The sequence below is a fragment of the Oncorhynchus masou genome, chromosome 17, assembly GCF_036934945.1.
Source record: "Oncorhynchus masou masou isolate Uvic2021 chromosome 17, UVic_Omas_1.1, whole genome shotgun sequence".
NCBI lineage: Eukaryota > Metazoa > Chordata > Actinopteri > Salmoniformes > Salmonidae > Oncorhynchus > Oncorhynchus masou.
This window is the reverse complement of record NC_088228.1, coordinates 31888821-31913096: the sequence shown is the minus strand read 5'-3', so window position 1 is coordinate 31913096 and position 24276 is coordinate 31888821. Positions and strand designations below refer to the sequence as shown.

Sequence of the window (24276 nt, the reverse complement as noted above, 5' to 3'; positions counted from 1 at the left end):
GTTATTATGGGGTATTGTGTGTAGATTGATGAGGAAAAACAATTTTATCTATTTTTGAATAAGTTTGTAACAAAATGTGGGAAAGAAAAGGGGTCTGAATACTTTCTGAATGCACTGCACTAGCTAACCCCAATGCCTTTGGTTTTGTGTGCCTATAGGTGACACACCGTTCTATGCTGACTCGTTGGTGGGGACGTACAGTAAGATCATGAACCACAAGAACGCCCTGACCTTCCCTGATGACAGCGACATCTCCAAGGATGCCAAGAACCTTATCTGTGCCTTCCTGACTGACAGGTGAGGATGATGATGATGATGATGGTGGTTCAGAGGGGCCCGACTTAGAAAGAGATGCTATAGTCTGAAAGGGATAGTGCGAGATGTATCTACTTGTCCAGTCAGCTTAACTCACTGAAGGAAGTTAGCGGTAGTTTTGCACGCAATTGCTAACTAGTTGGCGCAATGACTGGAAGTTTATGGGATCAGCTAGCATTGCGCCGACACGTCAAACTGCACACAGACAACACAATTGTATCCAGAAGTTCATCTGTCAATGAAGCCCTTTATCTATTTACCCAATCTCGCACTATCCCTCTCTCTGTTTCACCAATGATTTTCCATGTGAACACATAGCTAGAAAGGGAATAGTGTTATGAACTCATTGATTGGATTTGACTTAAGTCTTTGAGAAATGACTTAAACATCGAGCAGTGATCTTTTGAAGAGCTGTCAATCATGTCTAAATGCTTTCACTGGGTTGTGCTCAGAGACTGTTAGATGCAAAGCCATAGACTTTGATTAATAATGGACGTTATCGGTGGATGGCAGAATCGCTAAACTGTACGTCCTCTGTTCCTGTGTTTTAATTTGTCACCAGGGAGGTAAGACTGGGTCGCAACGGGGTGGATGAGATCAAGAGACATCCTTTCTTCAAGAACGACCAGTGGACATGGGAGAACATCCGAGACAGTGAGTTCCGTTCAGGTTTCATGCTTCCTTTGAAGGGGAGGGGCGTTAAATTCTGTATTGTTCTGTTGACAAATGTTACAGATAGCCAGACATGCTATAATACAATGTTTTCCAATTGACCTACTAAAGACAGTCACAGGAAATTTCAGAATAAGAACCATTCATTTCATTCAGTATCACAACCACTGAATTCCACGATTTCATTGTGTGAACCGAGATGGTTGATTTTGAGGGTGAGAATGGGGAGGAAAGCTTTCCTCGGTCATGTCCAGTAGGTAGAGAAAAAAAAAAAACATTTTGAAACTGGGAGGTACTACCTAAACTTGTCCAATAAGAATGGCTCATTTTGGTTTTCTGTTGCAAATAGTTTTTGCTGCGGTGTACCCGACTGAACGGGAGCCTGGCATTAGTATTCATGTGGTCTCCGGCTACAACAGAGAGATTAGAGGCGGGAGGCTAAATGTAAATCGAGTGGCTGTAGCAGCTCTCAGGATCGCTTGAGCTTTCAAAAGCTGTGTTTTTAATAGATTTCATATACATGGGTCCTCTCAGTGTTCTAGAATGCAGGAAAATGGGCCTCCCGGGTGGCGCAGTAGTCTAAGGCACTGCATCGCAGTGCTTGCTGTGCCACCAGAGACTCTGGGTTTGCGCCCCCCCCAAAAGGATAAATTCGATAAGTGTTGACACACTCACGAAAGTAGGCTAACCAAACACTGGTTTGAATTCAAGCCAACAAACTAGTGTGAAAACGAAAATAGCAAACGTTGTCAATGTGCACACGCATCCAATCTTCCTTCCTCATTTCCAATCCTTCCATTTTCTCTATTTTCTCCTTTCGGCAGCCTGGTCAAAAATGGTCTGTGCCTTATCAAAGTAAAAAAAATTGGGACTTCGGTGCCCCCATTTGAAATTTTAATTAGTGTCTGTGGGTTCTGGGTGCTGCATCCCCTTTCAGCGGGAACACTGGACTTGGGGAGGACCACAGGAAGCTCCCCGAGCTGAGCGTGTGCTGGGAAAACGTTGCAAAGGCCATTGACAGAGACACCAGCCGGGCACACCCTCCCTGCAGAGAAAGGGGTTGTCAGCGAGAGGTTGGGGAGGATGGATGAGACTTTTCAGATAATTGCAGCGGGTCTATTTAAATATAAAAAGTTGGAATTCTGCGTGAATGCGACCCCTGGCTCTTTACCGGGTTTATATGAAGTAATCTGAAGCGCTGCGGTCAGCGCTTTGACTGGGACCCATTGGCCCTGCTCCGGCCTACTCTGCCTTGGCACCAGCTGTCCTAGCTAATACGTCGTACTGTGTCAACTATCAGACTGAATGCTAGTGTTTTATAGTTGATGCATTTGATCTCCAAGCAACCTAGCCTGCATCCAAATGTAGGCTAGATTGACAAGATGCTGTTTTATATAATATAATGGTGGAGGTAGACTGACATATTTGACAGTAGAGGTGCTTCTTGCCTCAGTTTAGGACGGGCATTTCCGCTACAACATGCTCTCAACTCAGTGTGGCTCTGCACCAAGTCATAGAAAACTAGTAGAATTTCTCTCCATCTGCAGTGAGTCATGTTTCTATCTTCTCTCCTCTACCTTCTGTCCATCCGTGTTTCCAGCGGCGGCGCCAGTGGTGCCTGAGCTGAGCAGCGACATCGACACCAGTAACTTTGATGACATCGAGGCGGACCGGGGAGACGAGGAGACCTTCCCCATACCAAAGGCCTTCGTGGGCAACCAGCTGCCCTTTGTGGGCTTCACCTACTACAGCAGTCATCAGTAAGTCTTACTCCGCATAGCCAGGCTTCAAACTACTACAGCAATCGTCAGTGATGCTCTTAAGGCCCTTTTTTCCTGGAGAATTTCCATCGATTTTTAGTCCAAAACGGTGTCCAGTGTATGTATTGGCACTGTCTGCTTAGCCAGGCTTCATCAACTACTGTCACTGTTAGTCTTTACCTAGGCTTTTCCTGGTCAGCTCAGTTGGTCAGGAAAAACACCAAGGCCTCTAACCACAGTCGAAATAGTCAGGCTGTACCTACTGGAGCAATCATCAGTTTGTCTAGTGTCAACTACAGTCATCACATTCTAGGCTGCACTTATTATAACAGGTTTTGGGGAATTATAATGGACCTAATTTTATAGTCTCTTCACTCTGCCCAGCTTTCTAACGGTCATCGAAACGAATGGTAGACTGTCAGGAAGTGTCGGAAATTCTAAAAGTCATGGATATGGGACTATTTATTGCTAATTTAGAGAGGCGGGGAAATATAACCAATTTTAAGTGCGGCCATCCGGACCTCGGTGAACGAATGCGGTCAGCGGGACCAAATTAGTTTGACACCACTGTACTAGAGCCATTAAGCCATTTAAAAAAAATACCGCCACAGAAATATCGTGAAACCTGTTTAAATCACCCAGAGCTTGTTAGACCTGCACACGTCTCAAACCGCAGACTAGGTAACCTGACCAAGATAACAACCACAACATGTTTGACCCATAGGGATGTGTTTTCACGGTGTGGTCAGGTCATCCATGGCTCAGGTCAGGGAAGTGTGGTCCTACTGTTGCCTCTGACGAGATCTGATCCTCCTGTTGTGGTCTATTCTCCAGGTTTTCCCGGAGCTCCAGCACCAAGAGTGTTGACAAACGCAGCAGCTCCACCAAGGAAGACAAGAGCCATGTGAGTACTCACTTGGATATTAAAACGAAGAGACTGTTGCATCTGCAGTTGCGTTACTACTTTCTATATAGGCAAAAAAAGACGGCAAGTTTATCGGGATGGGCACGGTTAATCTGTTAATTGAAATTCCGAACGGATGTATTAGATTGAGTGGCTTCAGGAATAAATAAATACAAATAAGTGTAGGCCTATTTTAACACTGGGAAAAGCTTTTCTAAGTTATCCTTGAGACATTGTTACCTACAAGGGTATACAATCGCATTGAAAAGTGGTAATTCAATAAAATGTGAATGTTGTAATGGTGCTTTGACCTACTGCTGCTATTTCCGACCTTACAATAGCTATTAAAAGGCGCGCACCTAGCAGTTCTGGTGAGTCTTGACACAGATCAAGACTCACCAGAAAACCTTTTCGGTATCAGAATCAGTTCTATAGATGGCGAAAATAGGACTTCTTTCTCACTGTTGCCATTACAACAAACCACCGGGTTAAAGCAGTCTACTTCTGCCATGTGCATTTGCATCATTACCCTAGTTTATTGACGTTTTTGTCATTTAGAAGACAAAGAGTATCTGTTTAATGTGTTATACGTTGTTTATCGTTCAGCTGGAGAACCTGCAGAAGAGGATCTACCAGCTAGAAGAACAACTCCACAGTGAGATGCAGCTGAAGGACGAAATAGAGCATAAGTGCAGGTACACCACCTGCCAATCAGTTCCGATAACTTCCATCTCCAGCTAGACAAATACACAATGCTGGTTTTGAGAGAGAAAACAACCAGTCTGTCTTTTTCAAAGAACAATGCGCTTGATCTCAAGTCATCCCCGTTTTAGAAGACCAAGCAAGGCAATTTTAAAAGTGCAAATCCGTCTGTCTTTTTAGGTCCTCGAACACAAAGCTTGACAAGATCATGAAAGAGCTGGACGAGGAGGTAAGTGAATATCTCGGATTCTGCGACACAAATGAAGGCGAATGGATAATAACGATCTGCGGTAGTCTACAAAATGTGTTTAAAAAAACAACACATATTATAGGGCCGAAATGCTCTGTACTTTGAGGACTTACTCCTGTCCTCCCTTCCCTCCCAGGGCAACGTGAGGAAGGGTGTGGAGGCCAGCATGTCCCTGCTGGAGAAAGACAAGATGATGATCCAGCACCGAGCCACCGAGTACCAAAGAAAGGCCGACCAGGAGGCCGAGAAGAGACGCAACTTGGAGAACGAGGGTAAGGATTGATTTTGTCCTCTCTCATTCACCCGATCATTTAATCTCTTTTCAATCTGCCCCTGTTTAAGTCCAAACCTCTGTTTATAATCATGTCTATAACATGTGTTTTTAACACTGATTATGAACAAATATGATCATAGGTGTGTATAGAATGTATTACAGAATGTATACAAGTGGTTTGGCCATTATATTGATAGGGTTTGTACAGGGTTAATGCTACAGTATAATCCATGATAAGCTCTCCCCCCCCGGGGCTGTAGTGGTTCAAATACCTGAGCTGGCAAGGTTGAAAATCTGTTAAGGTGCTGTTGAGCAAGGCACTTAACCCTAATTTTCTCCATGGGCACCGTACTACTATGGCTGACCTTATAAAACGACACATTTCACTGCACCTGTCCGGTGTATGTGACAATGCATATATACCTTTGTAGCATCCCTCTCCTCCCTGAAGTTAGAGTGTCCCAAAATGGCACCCTGTTCCATATAAAGTGGACAACGTTTGACCGGGGCCCGTAGGGAATAGGGCACCATTTAGGGCCTAGCCTTGATCTGGCCCGAACAGATGTTTGTCCCAACTGGATTACTACTCACCCTGGCCGAGCAAGACTCGAGCTGCTTGACCCGCTAGTCTGGTCGTCTGCTAGTCTCTGTCCCTCTGACGAGCGGTCTTAACCCAGACACACATCATCTGAGACCCTCCCATTGACTGGGACCAGTGGCTCGCTGTGAATTCAAGCACAACCAGATCCGTTACCATAAACGGAGCACTTTAAATGCAACGCGTGAGCAAGTCCCATGCACAAAAAAACAGGTTCTTGATACAGTTAGCTTAGTGTAGCGTCATGTTTTGAAAGGGACGTGTGTGTGTGTGTGAAGATTTACTTAATCTTTGATTGACTCCTCTTACTCTCTCTCGTCTCAGTGTCCACTCTGAAGGAGCAGCTTGAGGACATGAGGAAAATCTGCCAAAACTCTCAGGCCTCGAATGACAAGATCCTACAGTTGCAAAATCAGGTACAGTATCTCACACACACACACTGCTCTCTTTGATTACCATCCACACAGCACAGGGGTCAGTGTAGTTGTGAGGGGGTTGTTTGAGGTCTGTGTCAATGTAGTAGTCGGCTCATCCAATCAAAGAGTCAGAATGTCTGTCAAAGGTCAGAATCTGGGGTCAACGGTACAGACGGTGAAGGGGATGTGTGAGAGATGTTAGTTTTGAGGGTTGTGTGAGATGGGTCAAGGAGAGGATAGGCCAGGTTTTAACCACAGATCAAGGATCAGATTACTCCACTCTAAATCTCAACCTTAACCATGACAAGGATGAACAATATCTGACCCGGTGTCATCACCCTATGGCTTTGTTACATTACATGCATGGATGTTTATCAGCAAATTGAAGTCACTTTTTATTTTTATATAGCAAAATGAAGGACACTGAGGAAACAAGGCCTCAGACTGGACTGGTATAGACCTTTCAGAGAGCAGATGTAGTCTTTGCCTATTAGGTATTATTAGAAGCTTATGATTGGATATCATTCTGTTCACAACATTAGACGTCCTCCCACATGTCGGTTAAGAAACCTAACTGTCTCAATCAACGTTCTGCAGCAACTGAGCGGATCGTCTGTGTCCGGAAGTAATATTGACTCCAAGCTTTCCCTAATGGCCGTTTCCTTGACTGGCAGCTGGAGGAGGCCAATGACCTGCTGCGGGCAGAGTCGGACACGGCGGCGCGGCTGAGGAAGAGCCACACGGAGATGGCCAAGTCCATGAGCCAGCTGGAGGGGCTGAACCGCGAGCTGCAGGAGAAGTGCCGTTCGTCTGACGGGGGGAAGGCCCAGCTGGAGAAGGAGCTGCTGCAGCTGCAGAGCACGCTGGACTCTGAAAGGAGGTGCTACAGCCAGGGATCAGAGGAGATCCACGAGCTGCAAGGTACCATTTGGCTACATCCTAATTCTCCACACTTCTCCCATGTGTGCACCTTTTAATCTTTATTCTGATCCCCATTAGCCGACAGCTACTCTTCCTGTGGTCTATACACACACACAACAACAAATACATATCTAAGCACTCAGCTAAGCATGGTCTCTTACACCAATCAAAGGCTCTTAAATCTATGTAGGGGAGTGCACCAGACAAGGAAAAGGGTGGCGATTTTGGACACTCGGGCCCAAGACTGCACTCATTGTTCTATGAGTAAATGTGACTACGACATGACTCTGTGTTTGAGTAAATACGAGGTGTCTGACTGCATGTGTTAGAACTAGAATGGATTCATGTGGTCGCCTACACCCATTTTAGTTTGCTTTACAGTAATACCTCAGTCACTCTTACTTAGCTGTTCAACTAACTTCAAATGATCTGAAGTGAACTCACTCGCTGTTTAAGAGACAGCTGGGGATTATTAGCTCCAGTTCTAACCATTCTCATTCATCACATTAGACATGCCCAGGCACTGTCCAATGCCTACAGAACTCTTTGTACAGTAGGAGAGGCTCGGGGGTGAATATATCTGAGGGATTGTGTTGAAATATTGCTCTTAATTCCGACTGAATTTGAAGTGGTACAGAAGTCCACATTGACTCGAAAAAAATAATACTTTATTGTCCAGTGTCCTTACAGTCCAGACTTTTGTAGATGTACAGATATAGTTTTCCAAGTCTTAAAGCTATACATTCTGCTGCGTTGAGCACGTTGCACAAACCCCTGTTTTGACTGTGTGTGTGTGTGTGTGTGTGTCTGTAGTGCGGACGACTGGTCTTCAGGAGGACAATAAGAACTTGAAACTCAGCCTGTCCAAAGTGGAGGCGGAACGCAAGCAGGCCCAGGAAAGGAGAAACAACCTGGAGAAGGTTTGTGCCCTCCCAAGTCTCTCCACACGTCACATACGAACTCATACTATGCGTTCTCCTGCTAACACAAAACCTGCCGTTGATATCCAGTTACTTGTGAAGTCCACCTACTGTCAGTAGGGGTCCAAATGGAAGTATAAAAATAAATAAAATATCAAATTAAACAGCTGTGCTCCTTATTAGCTTATTTTCTTTTCAATCTTGACAAAGTAAATCAAACATTTTAGACGAATAAAAACATCTTACGGTGGGATAACCAAATGTTAATCTAACTGGTATTTTAGTCCCCTTATTCGCAGTGTCTCTCCCATAAAGATCAGCAGAATTACTGTTTTTCCAGATCAAGATGGACATGCTGCTCGTATGCAAATGTCCGTTCTTGGGATTCTTTATGCAATTCAGTGTTGTCTCCCAACAGGAGAAGAACAACCTGGAGATTGACCTGAACTACAAGCTGAAGACTCTGCAGCAGCGTTTGGACCAGGAGCACACAGAACACAGAGTGACGCGGGCCCAGCTCACTGACAAATACGAGTCCATTGAAGAGGCCAAGTCAGCTGCCATGCATGGTATTGTGTTGGAGCATACCCTATCTGTCTCCTTTTTCTGTTTGTCGCCCCCCACCTGCACCACTCTTACCCAGGGGGCACTGGATGGAAAGGGGCGGAATTCAGGGAATGTACTCCGCTCCCCTCCATGTGGCATGTCGAGACTTTACCCCCCCCCCCCACGTATTAAAAAGCTGGACCACATCCCACCTTCCAAAAACAGAAATGACTGAGACTGTCTAGCACTGAAGCAACATTTACTTGTCTTCTAGCAGTTGTTGCAGTCCTGACCTTTTTCGATGTAGTTTATTTGAAATGACTGAGCACAAATGTCCTATTAAATCTGTCGGTAAGATCCTCCATAGAATGACGGATGGATAGTTGCAACTGAGTGACACGTCTTCCTTTCTTCCCTCCAGCGGTGCAGCAGAAGGTGTCGGAGGAGAGCGGGGCGAGGATGCGAGCGGAGAGCAGGGTGGTGGAGGTGGAGAAGCAGTGCTCCATGCTGGAGTTTGACCTCAAGCAGTCAGTGCAGAAGATGGAGCAGCTGATGAAGCAGAAGGAGAGGCTGGAGGACGAGGTGAGCACCACCGGATGTTAACTCGTACTGTCTGGGGTGGATGCCCACGGTCACGTGCTGATAACCTTCAACCTTGCATCACTCATTCAACCGTCGGACTTATCAGACGTCAGTCATGAATGGTTACTAATGGCAAATTTCACAGTAGTTAGGATTCAGGCCCACTGTGAACGTTGGCGAATTTGTTTAATTTTTCATTTTTTTTATTTTTTATTTATTTTTATACCCAAGACGAAATCTCCTGGTATAACCTGTGTAGTTAGGACATACTGTTTGTGTCCTAACACATGGGGCTCCCTCCCTCTTTCCTCTCAGGTGAAAGGTCTACGGATGCAGCTGGAGCAGGAGTCCAGTAAGAGGCTGCTGGCCCAGAATGAGCTGAAGAGCCGCTCGCAGGAGGCCGACCGGCTGAAGGGCTCAGAGAAGCAACTGAAGCAGGAGATCAACGCGGCACTAGAGAGCAAACGGTCGCTCGAGTTCCAGCTCGCACAGCTCACCAAGTGAGAATACCCTCCAAAACTAGTCGCATGTTGTCACAGCCCACCACAGTTTGACTTAGCCCAAATTATAGAGTATGTCGAGTTTACCACTAGTCACTCATACAAGGGTTAGAGATCTTTCCATCCCCCTAGTGTTTATTATAGTTGGGATGGGGGTTGGGTGATCTGATCCTAGATCTGTGGGTAACTTCTAGCTTGGATTCTCAACAGGCCCACAATGAGCATCGTCTCAATGCATGTTACCTCCCTTCCAAATGTGTGCAATACCTTTCAGCCACACTTATCCGTCTTCATTAGCTCAACTCTATTCTGAAAGTCTTACATTCTGTAAGAGTCTTTTAGTTTGAGGTTTTTCCTTCCTGCAGCTAGCTAATACCGCTTTGGGAGTCAAGACGTTAAATGGCCCTACAATTGGTTGATATTCCAGTAAAAAGGCTCTTATTCCAGCTTAGGGGGTAATTGTGGCAAAGCTGCCCTCTGACAATGTTTACACCACAGGATTAAGGATTTGCCTGCAGTCCAGCTCCTCCCACCAGACTGATGGACTGTTAATCCGGCTGCAGAGCGTTCTGTAGGTTTCCGCCTACGGAGCTCTGCAAGCAGTGGTGGTGGTATTCCCCAGCTAATTACAGCCCTGGCACATATTGGATAGTACAGTGTCATTAGGTTCATAATCTATACACACATTTTGGGGCTGACAAGTTTGTCTTCGTGATGATTTTATCTGAATTTCCCTTTCAACACTGATTTGGTTGTTTTGAAACTCCAATATGTTAAATCATGTGGTTTGTGTGTCTGTCTTCCAGGCAGTACAGGGGCAACGAGGGACAGATGAGAGAACTTCAGGACCAGCTTGAGGCCGAACAGTATTTTTCAGTGAGTAGGACCCATCTACCCCACTCTCCGATAACCTGGCTCAGTGGCTAACTTAATTGCCATATCTCCTCTCTCTACCCCTCCCAGACGCTTTATAAAACTCAGGTGAAGGAACTGAAAGAGGATATTGAGGAGAGGAACCGGCAGGTCCAGGAAGTTCAAAAGAAGGTGCAGGAGCTGCACAGCGAAAGGTAACAAATCACAAAATGGAAACCGTTATAAAACAGGCATTTGTCAATGTTGCAAGAATGTGTATTGCAATAATACGTTGTACTTCAAATATGGCGTGCATCTTTTTTTTCCACCACTCTCCTTTCAAATCTCCACGCAGAGTGATTTATTACTCCATTTTAAACCGTGTGTGTCCATCCTCCCTCCCACCAGGGACTCCCTGTTGGCCCAGCTGGATCTGACAGTGACCAAGGCGGAGTCGGAGCAGCTGGCCAGGGCGCTCCAGGAGGAGCAATACTTTGAGCTGAGCCAGGAGAACAAGAAGACCACTGCCAGACACAAGCAGGAGGGCACCGAGAAGGATGCCACCATCGCACGGGTCAGTTACAGCGTGCCTCAATACATACTGCTCTCCTGCATTGTAAATGAATGTCAGAGAAAATGCATACCTACCCAGGAATGGGGGCACAGAGGAAACAACAGCTTGGTATACTTTCAATATTGGGATATTTAATGATAGTTTTTGTGTGTCACAGACAGCTTTAGAACACCTACATTTTAAACCTCTGAATGCATCTCTCCCCAGCTTGAGGATTCCAACAAAACCCTGACCAAAGATGTGGAGAACCTCAGCAAGGAGAAGGCCGAGCTGAACAACAAACTTCGCATTCAGGAGGAAGGTAACGCCAAGACTCAATTGTCATAATTTGATGTAATTTCTATATTCCAGGTCTATGGGTAAGGTCAACATAGGCCATTGTATGTCCCCGATGGGTCAGTTAGATCCCTGTAAGACTGCCTAGTTTCCTCAGGCTGTACCCTTCTTTCCTGCAGAGTATGCCTCCCAGAAAGAGGAGATTACAAACGCAATCAAGGCCAACTACGAGAAGGTTCTCAGCACAGAGCGCACGCTCAAGACTCAGGTGAAGACATTTCATCCTTACACCACAATTTACATTACAGAATTCTACATCAATAGTTATACTTATTTACATCCAAACACTTCAACCAGTTGCCCCAATTTGTCATATCTTAACCTTACCTCAACTGGTTACCCTATTTGATCCCAACCCTCAACTGTGTCTCCAGGCGGTGAACAAGCTGGCAGAGATCATGAACAGGAAGGATATGAAGCTGGACACCAAGAAGAAGGGCAACACGACCGACCTGCGGAAGAAGGAGAAGGAGAACCGCAAGCTGCAGCTTGAGCTCAAACAGGAGAAGGACAAGTTCAACCACATGGCCATTAAGTACCAGAAGGAGCTCAGTGAGATGCAGGCGGTCAGTAATACATTGTCATTCAATTGAACAGTGGGGTCAAATTGGTCTGAACATCATCTGACGATGATCATGGGAACATTTAACTAGTAGTATGCTTTAAAATAGTACAAAAAAAGCACCCTTTTAGGTAAAAGAGTGAGGTAATAGGACAGTTTGGAAGATTTAGTCAAATACATTCCTAATTTAGAACAGAGCTGAAAGTCAATCGTGATAGGCAGTGCTACATTCCTCCTCGACGGTGCTTCTGATCTTCCCTAAAGTGACTGTAGTATATTCACTGTAGTATATTCACTGCCTCTCCTCTTCTACAACAGCAACTGTCCGAGGAGTGCACGTACCGCAACGAGCTGCAGATGCAGCTGGACAGCAAGGAGAGTGACATCGAGCAGCTGAGGGAGAGGCTCAACGACCTGCAGCTGCGCATGGACAACTCCAGCGTCACCAGCCTGCAGATGGACGAGACGGACAGCAACATCGCCGGTAAGTTCACCACTGGGGTCAACTGACCCGAGGGCAGCTGTGTCAATGGACGGGCTAGGCCAAACATTCTCAAACCCTGTTCGTGATGAGCCACAGCACACATGATTCAGCGAAGGGGGGATGATGCTAAGCTGGCACAAAAATCTACAGTACTACAGCTCTCAATGAGCAGGATTTTGGATCACTGAACTAGTTGTTTGGTCCATCAGGCTAGCTTTAATGATTCAACACGAACCCTGGCATGATTTAAATCTTTTCAATCCTAGCCATTCCAAGTTGTTAAAACATTCCATGACTGGTTGAGCTATGACTGTATTGTTCTGAATCAGTGAAGTACCTAGAGTGCATTCGGAAAGTATTCAGACCCCACATTGTAAGTATCACATATACAGTTGAAGTCGGAAGTTTACATAAACTAGTTTTAATGACTCAAAGTGTTTCAACCACTCAACAAATGTCTTTGTTAACAAACTATAGTTTTGGCAATTCGGTTAAGACATCTACTTTGTGCATCATTTTTCCAACAATTGTTTACAGACAGATTATTTCCCTTATAATTCGCTATATCACAATTCCAGTGGGTCAGAAGTTTACATACACTAAGTTGACTGTGCCTTTAAACAGCTTGTTGTCATGGCTTTAGAAGCTTCTGATAGGTAAATTGACATCATTTGAGTCAATTGGAGGTGTACCTGTGGATGTATTTCAAGGCCGACCTTCAAACTCAGTGCCTCTTTGCTTGACATCATAGGGAAAAAAATAAAAAGATCTCAGAAAAACAATTGTAGACCTCCACAAGTCTGGTTCAGGCTTGGGAGCAATTTCCAAATGCCTGAAGGTACCACGTTCATCTGAACAAACAATAGTTGCAAATATAAACACCAGAGTTGAACGTACTTTGGTGCAAAAGGTGCAAATCAATCCCAGAACAACCACAAAAGGACCTTGTGAAGATGGTACAAAGGTATCTCTATCCACATAACCTGAAAGGCCGCTCAGCAAGGAAGAAGCCACTGTTCCAAAGCCGCAGTAAAAAAAAGCCAGACTACGGTTTCCAACTGCATATGGGGACAATCTTTGGTGAAATGTCCTCTGGTCTGATGAAACAAAAATAGAACTGTTTGGCCGTAATGACCATTATGTTTGGAGGAAAAGGGGAGGCTTGCAAGCCAAAGAACACCATCCCAACTGTGAAGCACTGCTGTGGCAGCATCATGTTGTGGGTGTGCTCTGCTGCAAGAGGGACTGGTGCACTTCATAAAATAGATGTCGTCATGAGCAAGAGAAAATATGTGGATATATTGAAGCAACATCTCAAGACATCAGTCAGGAAGTTAAAGCTTGGTCGCAAATGGGTCTTCCAAATGGACAATGACCCCAAGCATACTTCTGAAGTTGTGGCAAAATGGCTTAAGGACAACAAAGTCAAGGTATTGGAGTGGCCATCACAAAGCCCTGACCTCAATCCTATAGAAAATGTGTGGGTAGAACTGAAAAAAACGTGTGCGAGCAAGGAGGCCTACAAACCTGACTCAGTTACACCAGCACTGTCAGGAGGAATGGGCCAAAATTCACTCAATTTATTGTGGGAAGCTTGTGGAAGGCTACCCGAAACATTTGACCCAAGTTAAACAATTGAAAGGCAATGCTACCAAATACAAATTGAGTGTATGTGAACTTCTGACCCACTGGGAATGTGATGAAGGAAATTAAAGCTGAAATATATCATTCCCTCTATTTTTCTGACATTTCAAATTCTTAAAATAGTGGTGATCCTAACTGACCTAAGACGGGGAATTTTTACTAGGATTAAATGTATTTGGCTAAGGTGTATGTAAACTTCCGACTTCAACTGTACATAAGTATTCAGACCCTCTATTCAGTACTTTGTTGAAGCACCTTTGGCAGTGATTACTGCCTCGAGTGTTCTTGGATATGACGCTACAAGCTTGACACACCTGTATTTGGGATGTTTCTTCCATTCTTCTCTGCAGATGCTCTCCAGCTCTGTCATGTTGGATGGGGAGCGTCGCTGCACAGGTATTTTCAGGTCTGTCATGAGATGGGTTGTTGTCCTTTTGGAAAGTGAACCTCCACCCCAGTCTGAGGTCCTGAGCACTCTGGAGCAGGTTTTCATCAAGGATCTATCTGTACATTGCTCCGTTCATCTTTCCCTCAATCTTGACTGGTCTCCCAGTCCTTGCCCCTGAAAAACATCCCCAAAGAGTTCAATCTTGGTTTCATCGGACAAGATCATCTAGTTTCTCATGGTCAGAGTCCTTTAGGTCCTTTTGGCAAACTCCCAAGTGGGTTGTCATGTGCCTTTTACTGGTCACTACCATAAAGGCCTAATTGGTGGAGTGCTGCAGAGATGGTTGACCTTCTGCAAGGTTCTCCCATCTCCATAGAGGAACTCTGCAGCTCTGTCAGAGTGACCATTGGGTTCTTGGTCACCTCCCTGACCAAGGCCCTTCTCTCTCGATTGCTCGGTTTGGCCGAGCGGCCAGCTCTTGGTGGTTACAAACTTCTTACATTTAAGAATGATGGAGGCCACTTTGTTCTTGGGTACCTTCAGTACTGCAGACATTTTTTGGTACCCTTCCCCAGATCTGTGCCTCGACACAATACTGTCTCGGAGCTCTACGGTCAATTCCTTCGACATTATGGCTTGTTTTTTTTTCTCTGACATGTACTGTCAACCGTGAGACCTTATATAGACAGCTGTGTGCCTTTCCAATTTATGTCCATTCAATTGAATATTCCACAGGTGGACAATCAAGTTGTAGAAATATCTCAAGGGTGAATGGAAACGGGATGCACCTGCCCTTAATTTTTAGTCTCTTAGCAAAGTGTCTGAATAGTTATGTAATTAAGGTATTTCTGTTTTTAATTTTTAAAAGTGCAAAAAAAATCTAAAAACCTTTTTTCGCTTTGTTGTTTTGGGGGTATTGTGTGTAGTTTGAGAAAAATATTTAAACCAATTTAGAATAAGGCTGTAATGTAACCAAGTGGTAAAAGTTTAGGGGTCTGAGTAGTTTCCGAATGCACTGTATAGGAGATTGCTGATTTTCATATTTCCTAACCCACCTGGTTCAAGTGTCAACTTGAATAGTCCATTTTAAAATGACTGTTTTTCTTTGGAGACCTACCAACAATGTTTGCTGTACATTGAATGCCTGATGTGCCTGTGGTTAAAATCCTCTCTCATCTCTTATTCCCCCATCTCCAGTTGGTTCTCCTTGCTCTCCCCCCTATCTTTGTATCTTCTGTTCTTTTCCTTCTGTGAGTAACTCGGAGTTGTGGACCCCAATTGTGCCTGGCCTAGGCTGTACTACTGTATGTCTTTCGCATCCCTTGTGTTTTTGTTTTTTGGGGCGAGAAAGGTATCCATCCTTCTTGTATGCTCTCGCCAACACTTTTGAAAGGCCATTCCGAGTGACAGCAGTTATAGCCCCTTTTAGGGTATTTTAAGCAAGTTGGCTTTTGTTGAACCAAGTTGTGCCATGCTGGGGGGCATTGTCATGTACTAACCGTGAATCATAATTCACATAAGCCATTTGTAGGGTGCAAAGGAACCATTTACAGTATAGAACTTAATTTAACATTTATTTCAGTACAAATTCTAACTGTACCCTATAAATGAGTCTTCTGTAGGTAATCAGTTTCAATGTTGTCAGCTGTACATTTATTTTGCGGCAGGGCAAGCGATCATAAAATCTGAGTGACTCCTAAAGTGACTACATGAGAGGTTTGCTACTGTAACACTAGACTACAACAGCACTGTGTGGTTTAACCCATCACTCTGAGCACCTTTCAAAACGTGTCTGGAAACCACGAGCCACACCCTTCCTTGTAAGCCTCTGTCCCTTGTGCTTCAAACAAACACTCATTTTTATTTTTTTATTTTTGTTTTGGCATGTTCACCTCAGAACAGAAGCGTCTCCTTTTCAGAGTCAAGGAACTCTCACACACTTGTAGTTGAGCTTTTGATCAATTCACTGTTCTTTTGTAGCTTGCGTTGCGCCAAAGCATGCTCTTTTGTGTCGAGTCGGTAAAACTTATAACACAATGGAAGGATATTCCCAACCATATACTGTTCCCTGCTATGTGACGGTAGACTGAGGCATCAGAAGCCCCATGTTGGATGGACAGATCCATTGAATTAGAATTTGATAAGTGGTTCATAATTCTATGGCTGGAACGGCCATGCTTGGTCAACCGTTGACTGAGTAGAAAATAGTTGTACGCCACACATCTATCTAGACCACCATGGAGTTTACGCTAGTCCGTGTTATCTAACTGGCTGGGAAAAAATAATGTGGATGTGACTTGCTTTTAGTGAAGACATTTATACTGTCCTATATATCCCTTTGAATTAATGCTCCTTTATGCATGAGATCTAAAACTACTGAGCTTGAAGTAACCGTATGGGATATTCTAACTCTGTCGGTCACATGCTATTGTATACTACAGTTATTTTGACGTGTAACCCGGGCAGAGAAATTGAACTTGAGTTGAACTTGAAATTACTTATTATGGCCCGGCCTTGTCACATGATTTTTTTTTTTGTTCTTCCCCTCCAGCTGAGTTTGAATTGAATCACTGCATGGTGTTTTGGGGACAGTGTTTACCCACAGGCTTGGTTTTGATTTGTGTCTATCTTGTGTCTGTGTAGAATCCAGACTGGAAGGGTGGCTGTCCATTCCTAATAAACCTAATATCAAACGATATGGCTGGAAGAAGCAGGTATGTCACCTGGACGCTTTTGAATCGATTTCCTGACATTACTGATTCAGATTCAATGGCACAGTACGGGTCGTACTGATGGTGCTGCCGAGTGCCTACTCCTTTGGGCCAACATGATTCTTCCTAACATTATTTCTCCTCAGTATGTGGTGGTGAGCAGCAAGAAGATTCTGTTCTACAACGATGAACAGGACAAAGAACAGTCCAACCCCTCCATGGTACTTGATATCGAGTAAGTACCCTTGTTCTGTGGATTTCGTTTAAAAAAAAAAAAAAAACTTTCTTTACACTCGCCATCTGTTTTAACACTGACAGAATATCCACCATCTTAGATGAGTTTGTTTTATGTGAAGATTATTACTTGGGTTGTAAGAGCTCGTGTAACAGTGTCTGAGACAGTGTATTCTGATCCCCCAATAATCACACATGGCTTGTTGTTCTGTGCAGCAAACTGTTCCACGTGCGTCCAGTCACCCAGGGTGATGTGTACCGTGCAGAGACCGAGGAGATCCCCAGGATATTCCAGGTAGGAAGGAAACTTCTGACCTGACCAATCGACCTTCTTGACCCATTGTCTTCCGTCAGAAAGCACGGAGGCCGTCTCCACTACTGGTTAGAATGCCCCCATCGGTCGGAGGACGATGCCTTCTCACCTAAACCAATCAAGTTAACCAGCCCATTCAGCCCATAACTTGCCCATTCTCAAACAAGTTCTCACAGTCTGTCAGAATTAGACGTTCAGCCATGTTTTGAAGTGTTTGGGTACTTCTCTGTATCGTTCCAAGGTTACGTTTAGGCATGAATTCAGAATGGTTAAGGTTTGGGATAGGATTAAAACACAAATATGAAGAACAAAAACTTCCTATCGCTGGATTCGAACATGCAACCTTTGGAACTATAGGCAGATGCTTACCATCCACCATCCCTGTCCACAACATCTGAGCAAAACCGATTTAAAGGTATCACTCACCGTTGACCCCTAGTGGGCAGACGTCGAATACTGGGTGACCTGCCTGCTCAAACAGATGATTACAATCCCATTGTAGATTTTGACACCTGTCTTGAGTGCACTTCAGTCTACATTCACAATTAATTAAGTAGACTCCTTTTTTACCCCAGAGAGACTTTCAATTAGATTTTCGGATTCAGTAGTATACAACCCTGAAAGCCCCGCTTCAAACTACCCCTTTTATAAAAACGCAGAAATGTTTGGAGGAGACTCTTACTCTCTCTCGTCTCCCGCCTTTAGATCCTGTATGCCAATGAGGGGGAGTGCAGGAAGGAGGCGGACATGGAGACGGTCTCGCAGGGCGACAAGACCAACTGCCTGCCCCACAAAGGTCATGAGTTCATCCCCACGCTTTACCACTTCCCCACAAACTGCGAGGCCTGCGCCAAGCCCCTGTGGAACGTCTTCAAGCCCCCACCTGCCCTGGAGTGCCGCCGCTGCCACGTCAAGTGCCACCAGGACCACCTCGACAAGAAGGAGGACGTCATTGCCCCCTGCAAAGGTACTGTCGCAGAGTTTAGGTTAGACTGACGAAACCTAAATCAGTGGGGGAAAATATACTTAAAAAATTACAAGACCAACTGCTTGATCCTGGTTTTCAGCACCAAAATAAAGGTGAGAAAGAAAAACAGGTTAAATTGAATATAATATAACTTGATTTGGCTTTCGTTAAGTGGTTCTCAGTGTTCTGCCTGCTTTTGTCTCCTCTAACAGTGAACTATGACGTGACCTCTGCCCGGGACATGCTCCTGCTAGCTCTGACCCAAGACGAGCAGAAGAAATGGATTGGCCACCTGGGCAAGAAGATCCCCAAAACACCGCCCTCCTCCTTCCTGAGGGCGTCGCCTCGCACCATGTCCACCCGCCCCGCACCCAACCAGTCCTTCCGCAAGAACCCCAAAAGCATCACAGGCAAGCCAAGGTAACCTTACATACACTCTCTGGGCCTGAAATGGCATCATTTTCCTTCTATAAAGTAGTACACTACAGTTTTCCAGAGCATCTTATTCTCCATATAGTGCACTACTTTTGGTCAAAAGTAGTGCACTATATAGGTAATGGGGTGTAATTTTGGACACAACCTCTGATGGTCCCACAGGGCAGCCCTTTCCAACCTCCTTGTACTGCCTTAGCAGCCACACTCGTTCTCCATAGCTTGAGGCTTGTTTTGGCCTATACAGAACATTGAGGCTAAGAGACGATAAGGGAGGTTGTGCTCCGGTCCAGAAGTCCTCTGTTCATCCCTGCTGCTGCTGGTGGACTGTCTGTGACTGTTGTCGTCCGGTCAGCCACGTGACTTGCTATTTTGTTTTCTCCTGCCCTGTGTAACAAGCAGGTCGCAGTCTCATTCTGCTACCACAGCCTCCAGCCTCCAAGCAGCAGACGCAACATCCAGCACTTGTTGACATTGACAACAACTCCTCCTCACCAAATTTACAGAAGAAGTCTTAACTCTTTACGCTATTGTCTCCTTACTGTTTTGGCTTGATTATTTATTATTAACAGACTGTGTTGATGGTGTGTCTAACAGCAGTGGTACTGTCCTTTTTGTGGTTCTTTCCCGTTTGACTTGGAACTCTTTCATTCTAATTTGACACTAAAGTGTTGTTTTTTTTCCATTGACTAACTCTTAGGCCTCTATGCAACCTTTCCTGAAGCGTTTCCCTCGACCAAGTATGACGCCAGAGACCATGGAATGCATAATGGAGATGTAGTTGCTATGTCAAACCTGTTTTTCTATGTAATGTATTAACATATACCGGGGGGTACTAACCAAGTGTCAAATGTCTTACTCTTTCACTGGACACCTGTTTTCTCTTTCTTCCAGCTAACCATCTGAACCATTGGATTCTATTGGGACTTTGTGGTTTTTTTCTTTCCCACCTCACAAAAACAGGAGGGTCCCTATTTGATATCAAAGTCAATTAAAGCAATCTGACCAGCGCTGGAAATTTGGGATAGTTATCTGACATAAGGCATCAGGGACATTGAAAAGGCCTGCTATTCCCCCCCCCCTCACCCCCTCTTCTCCTACCCTCACCCTGGAACCTCAACTAAGACTCCCTCATCCAGCCACCACATACTTGCAACTCTTTGTTTCTTCCAGAAGATGGCGTGGCTCGTCGTTCCAAAATGTGGGACTTGGGACCTGAATGGGAGAAGGAAAGACAGAGCGAGGGGCTCGTGACATGCTGTGGATAGTACATCTTCCATGTCAGGAATAGGAAGGGTTTATGGTTGAATAAATGACTGAAGGTTTTGCTGGGACTCTCGCATGTAAACATGGTCAACTTTGAGGTACTGTAGTACAGGGGTTGGCTTAACTCTGTGGAGAATGGGTACATCTCGGGGGAAAGTAAATGTGTGTCCCCCGCCCCCGTCTGAGAAAACAGATACTCTGTTTCCATCTAAATTGACTTCAATGCCTTTGACTGATGGACTCTGGTGGCCTTTGCTTTGATCCCTCATTACTTGGCACTCCAGCTATATCAGGGGTCAGTTGAGACAGAGTATGTATTGGGAACTGAGTATTAGATGTTTTTCAGTATTGAGTGAGGAGCGTGCAGGATCATTTAAATCTATGCATTATTTTTTATGAATTATTGTAATTGCTCCAAGCCATAAGCAAATTCCATTGTAATGGCGGATAGGAGACCTAAAAAGTATTTTCTTTTTCTTTGTGTATTCATTGGGTACATTGTTTTCTGTAATATTGTATTTTTTTGTATGTATTGCCTTACATTGACTCATAGATAAATGGTTCAAAAGGAAAACATTAAGTTAACAAATGTAAAACTGCACTGTTTGAATTGTAAATTATTTGTAGAAGACTTAACCAGGTGTAGCATTTGGCCCACCTCGTGCCTTAATGTTTGGATAATGAATTTACTGCCATATCTGTTTTGTGTTTATCTCCAAAAACAAGACAAATCCAAACTCTTCCATTTTTTTTATTTTTAAATCTACTTCATTGTGGTTTTATCAGAACGTTTCCTGTCTGGTTGGAGTATATTTTGAATGCCTCTTTATAGACTCATTGCAATAGTGTAATGTGTCAACACAAAGTACCCAGAGTCCAGTATCTAGTTCACAACAGTTTCTGGATGGTGTACCTTGACGAAGGCTTGTTAAAAATGCAGTTGTAATTATATTCATATGGTAAGGTCCCATTCACACATCCAGCTGTGTACATCATTTGAAGATAAAAAAAAAAAATGATCATGACTAAACCGCTAATTCAAAATGTTGTTTTTTTTGTTTAAGTAAAAAGAGGGTGAGGGGGAAGCACTGGAACTATGACCTACTTACTCTATTTTGTCTTGGATGAATCGCATGTTTAATTGCATTGGAGGCCGCACTGATGGATATGTGTCAATAAACATATCTTTATCTATAATCTACAGACTTCTCTTTTGTTATGTATTTAGGCAATGAGAGTGATTTTGATATACAGTGGGGCAAAAAAGTATTTAGTCAGCCACCAATTGTGCAAGTTCTTCCACTTAAAAAGATGAGGTCTGTAATTTTCATCATAAGTACACTTCAACTATGAGACAAAATGAGAGAAAAAATCCAGAAAATCACATTGTTGGATTTTTAATGAATTTATTTGCAAATTATGGTGGGAAACTTTTGTTATTGACCAAATACTTATTTATCTCAATACTTTGTTTTATACCCTTTGTTGGCAATGAAACGTGAAACGTTTTCTGTAAGTCTTCACAAGGTTTTCACACACTGTTGCTGATCTCCTCTAGAACAGTGATGTTTTGGGGCTGTTGCTGGGCAACACGGACTTTCAACTCTGTCCAAAGATTTTCTATGGGTTGAGATCTGGAGACTGGCTAGGCCACTCCAGGACCTTGAAATGCATTTTACGAAGCCACTCCTTCGTTGCCCGGGCGGTGTGTTTGGGATCATTGTCATGCTGAAAGACCCAGCACGTTTCATCTTCAATGCCCTTGCTAATGGTAGGCTTTGTTACTTTGGTCCCAGCTCTCTACAGGTCATTCATTTTTGCTCACCGTTCTTGTGATCATTTTGACCCCACGGGGTGAGATCTTGCGTGGAGCCCCAGATCGAGGGAGATTATCAGTGGTCTTGTATGTCTTCCATTTCCTAATAATTGCTCCCACAGTTGATTTCTTCAAACCAAGCTGCTTACCTATTGCAGATTCAGTCTTCCCAGCCTGGTGCAGGTCTACAATTTTGTTTCTGGTGTCCTTTGACAGCTCTTTGGTCTTGGCCATAGTGGAGTTTGGAGTGTGACTGTTTGAGGTTGTGGACAGATGTCTTTTATACTGATAACAAGTTCAAACAGGTGTCATTAATACAGGTAGCGAGTGGAGGACAGAGGAGCCTCATAAAGAAGTTGTTACAGGTCTGTGAGAGCCAGAAATCTTGCTTGTTTGTAGGTGACCAAATACTTATTTTCCACCATAATTTGCAAATAAATTCATTCAAAATCCGACAATGTGATTTTCTGCATTTTTTTTTTCTCATTTTGTCCGTCATAGTTGAAGATTACCTACGATGAAAATTACAGGCCTCATCTTTTTAAGTGGGAGAACTTGCACAATTGGTGGCTGACAATACTTTCTTGCCCCACTGTACAGTCATTTGTTCTGAGCAACTGGATATGGACTTGTGGCTAATGAAGTGATTTACCAATCACAGGGCTGTGATTGTAGCTAGTAATTCAACAATCACAGTACTGGGAACAGAGAAGAGGTGTGTGACGGATGAGCATCACTGTTGATTGGCAGGAAGGAAATGACAAAGCACAAGGGAAAGAAGGTTTTGAACTACTGACATGCTACTTTTACATTTTGGTCATTTAGCAGATGCTCTTATCCAGAGCGACTTAGTGCTTTCACCTTAAGATGGCTAGGTGAGACAACCAAATATCAGTCTTAGTACATAAATAAGTTAACAGCAAAGTCGATGCTAGTTGGAAAAGACTGGTGCAAGGTGTTTTTTTGTGTGTGTGTGGGGGGGTATAAGGGGCCGGTGTCTAGTTTTAAGAAAGTCTTTGAAGAGGTAGGTTTTTCGGAAGATGGGCAGGAACTCTACTGTCCTAGCGTCAGGGCGAAGCTGGTTCCTGGGAGCTGACCTCCCGTAGGGGTGGGATGGCCAAGAGACCAGAGGTGGCAGAATGGAGTTCTCTGGTTGGGATGTAGTGTTTGAGCATAGTTGTCTCTACCTTTTTGCCTTAGTGCTGTTGTCTGTGCCCAATAATGTTTGTACCATGTTTTGTGCAGCTACCGTGTTGTGGTGTCTTGTCGTGATGTGTGTTTTGTCCTATATTTTCATTTTAAAAACCCTGCAAGAGGCCTTTTGGTAGGCCGTCATTGTAAATAAGAATTTAACTGACTTGCCTAGGAAAATAAATGATAGCCTGAAGGTAGGGAGGGGTTGTTCCCCTTGCTGCTCCTTAGGCAAGCACCATGGTCTTTTAGTGGATGCATGGTCTTGTCGACTGGATGCCAGTGGAGTGTATTGAGAAGTGGAGTGACATGGAAGAACTAGTGATGGTTGAACACCAAACTGGCTGTGGCATTCAGGATAAGTTTGGGGTTTGATGGCACAATCGGGGAGCCCAGCCAACAGAGTTGCAGTAGTCCAGATGGGATTTAACGTGTGCCTGGATTAGGACATACGCCCTTCCTGTGTATGGAAAGGGGGTACTCTAACCTGCAGGAGCAAGTGACCGGAGTCATGTCCAGGGTCATGTCAAAGTTCTTTGGGAGGGGAATACCAACTGTGATGGATAGGTCTTTGAGCGGACAGGCCTTACCCGGAGGAAGAGCAGCTTGAGGTGGTGGACCAACATCCAAGCTGAGATATCTGCCAGGCACGCAGAGATGTGTGTCGTCACCTGTTTGTCAGGTGAGAATGAGAAAAGTAGTTGTCATCCGCATCGCAATGACAGGAGAGACCATGAGAGGATATAATGGAGCTGAGTGACTTGGCATATAGAGAAAAGAGGTGAGGGCCTAGAACTGAGCCCTGGGGGACACCAGTGGTGAGAGCATGTGGTGCAGACACCGATCCCTTCCACATCACCAGGTAGGAGCGACCTGCCAGGTTGGTTGCAATCCAGGAGTGTGCAGCGCCTGAGACGCCCAGCCCCGAGAGGGGGGAGAGGAGGATCTGATGGTTCAGTGTCGAAGGCAGTGGATAGATATATCCGTGAAAGTGTGGAGAGCAGTCTCAATTGATTGACCCGTCTTGAAGCTTGACTGGTTAGGGTCAAGAGGTTTGTTCTGAGCGAGATAATGAGAGTATTGATCGGAGAGCATGCTCAAGTGTTTTGGAAAGAAAAGAAAAAGGGATACCGGTCTGTAGTTTTT

General features: G+C 44.5%; 1 protein-coding gene across 4 annotated transcripts in view; it reads left to right on the top strand.

Annotated features, from left to right (window-relative positions):
• Window positions 1-21320, top strand: part of LOC135558860 (rho-associated protein kinase 1-like) — a 67447-nt gene extending 46127 nt beyond the window's left edge. Inside the window, exons 8-33 of one of the 4 annotated variants that reach the window (XM_064993037.1) lie at window positions 159-297; window positions 878-969; window positions 2588-2747; window positions 3582-3651; window positions 4258-4346; window positions 4534-4582; window positions 4740-4875; window positions 5800-5891; window positions 6566-6812; window positions 7626-7732; window positions 8151-8301; window positions 8700-8860; window positions 9176-9360; window positions 10167-10236; window positions 10324-10427; window positions 10621-10786; window positions 10994-11087; window positions 11242-11330; window positions 11497-11688; window positions 12003-12168; window positions 16844-16914; window positions 17058-17146; window positions 17362-17440; window positions 18164-18425; window positions 18638-18845; window positions 20034-21320. In XM_064993037.1, coding sequence (XP_064849109.1) covers window positions 159-297; window positions 878-969; window positions 2588-2747; window positions 3582-3651; window positions 4258-4346; window positions 4534-4582; window positions 4740-4875; window positions 5800-5891; window positions 6566-6812; window positions 7626-7732; window positions 8151-8301; window positions 8700-8860; window positions 9176-9360; window positions 10167-10236; window positions 10324-10427; window positions 10621-10786; window positions 10994-11087; window positions 11242-11330; window positions 11497-11688; window positions 12003-12168; window positions 16844-16914; window positions 17058-17146; window positions 17362-17440; window positions 18164-18425; window positions 18638-18845; window positions 20034-20076 — 3311 coding nt within the window. In that variant the 3' untranslated portion in view covers window positions 20077-21320. Of the gene's footprint in view, window positions 1-158; window positions 298-877; window positions 970-2587; window positions 2748-3581; window positions 3652-4257; window positions 4347-4533; window positions 4583-4739; window positions 4876-5799; window positions 5892-6565; window positions 6813-7625; window positions 7733-8150; window positions 8302-8699; window positions 8861-9175; window positions 9361-10166; window positions 10237-10323; window positions 10428-10620; window positions 10787-10993; window positions 11088-11241; window positions 11331-11496; window positions 11689-12002; window positions 12169-16843; window positions 16915-17057; window positions 17147-17361; window positions 17441-18163; window positions 18426-18637; window positions 18846-19259 lie in introns of all 4 variants that reach the window. The other 3 variants (XM_064993036.1, XM_064993038.1, XM_064993035.1) reach the window with 3 other exon arrangements.
• Window positions 21321-24276: the final 2956 nt, after the last annotated feature.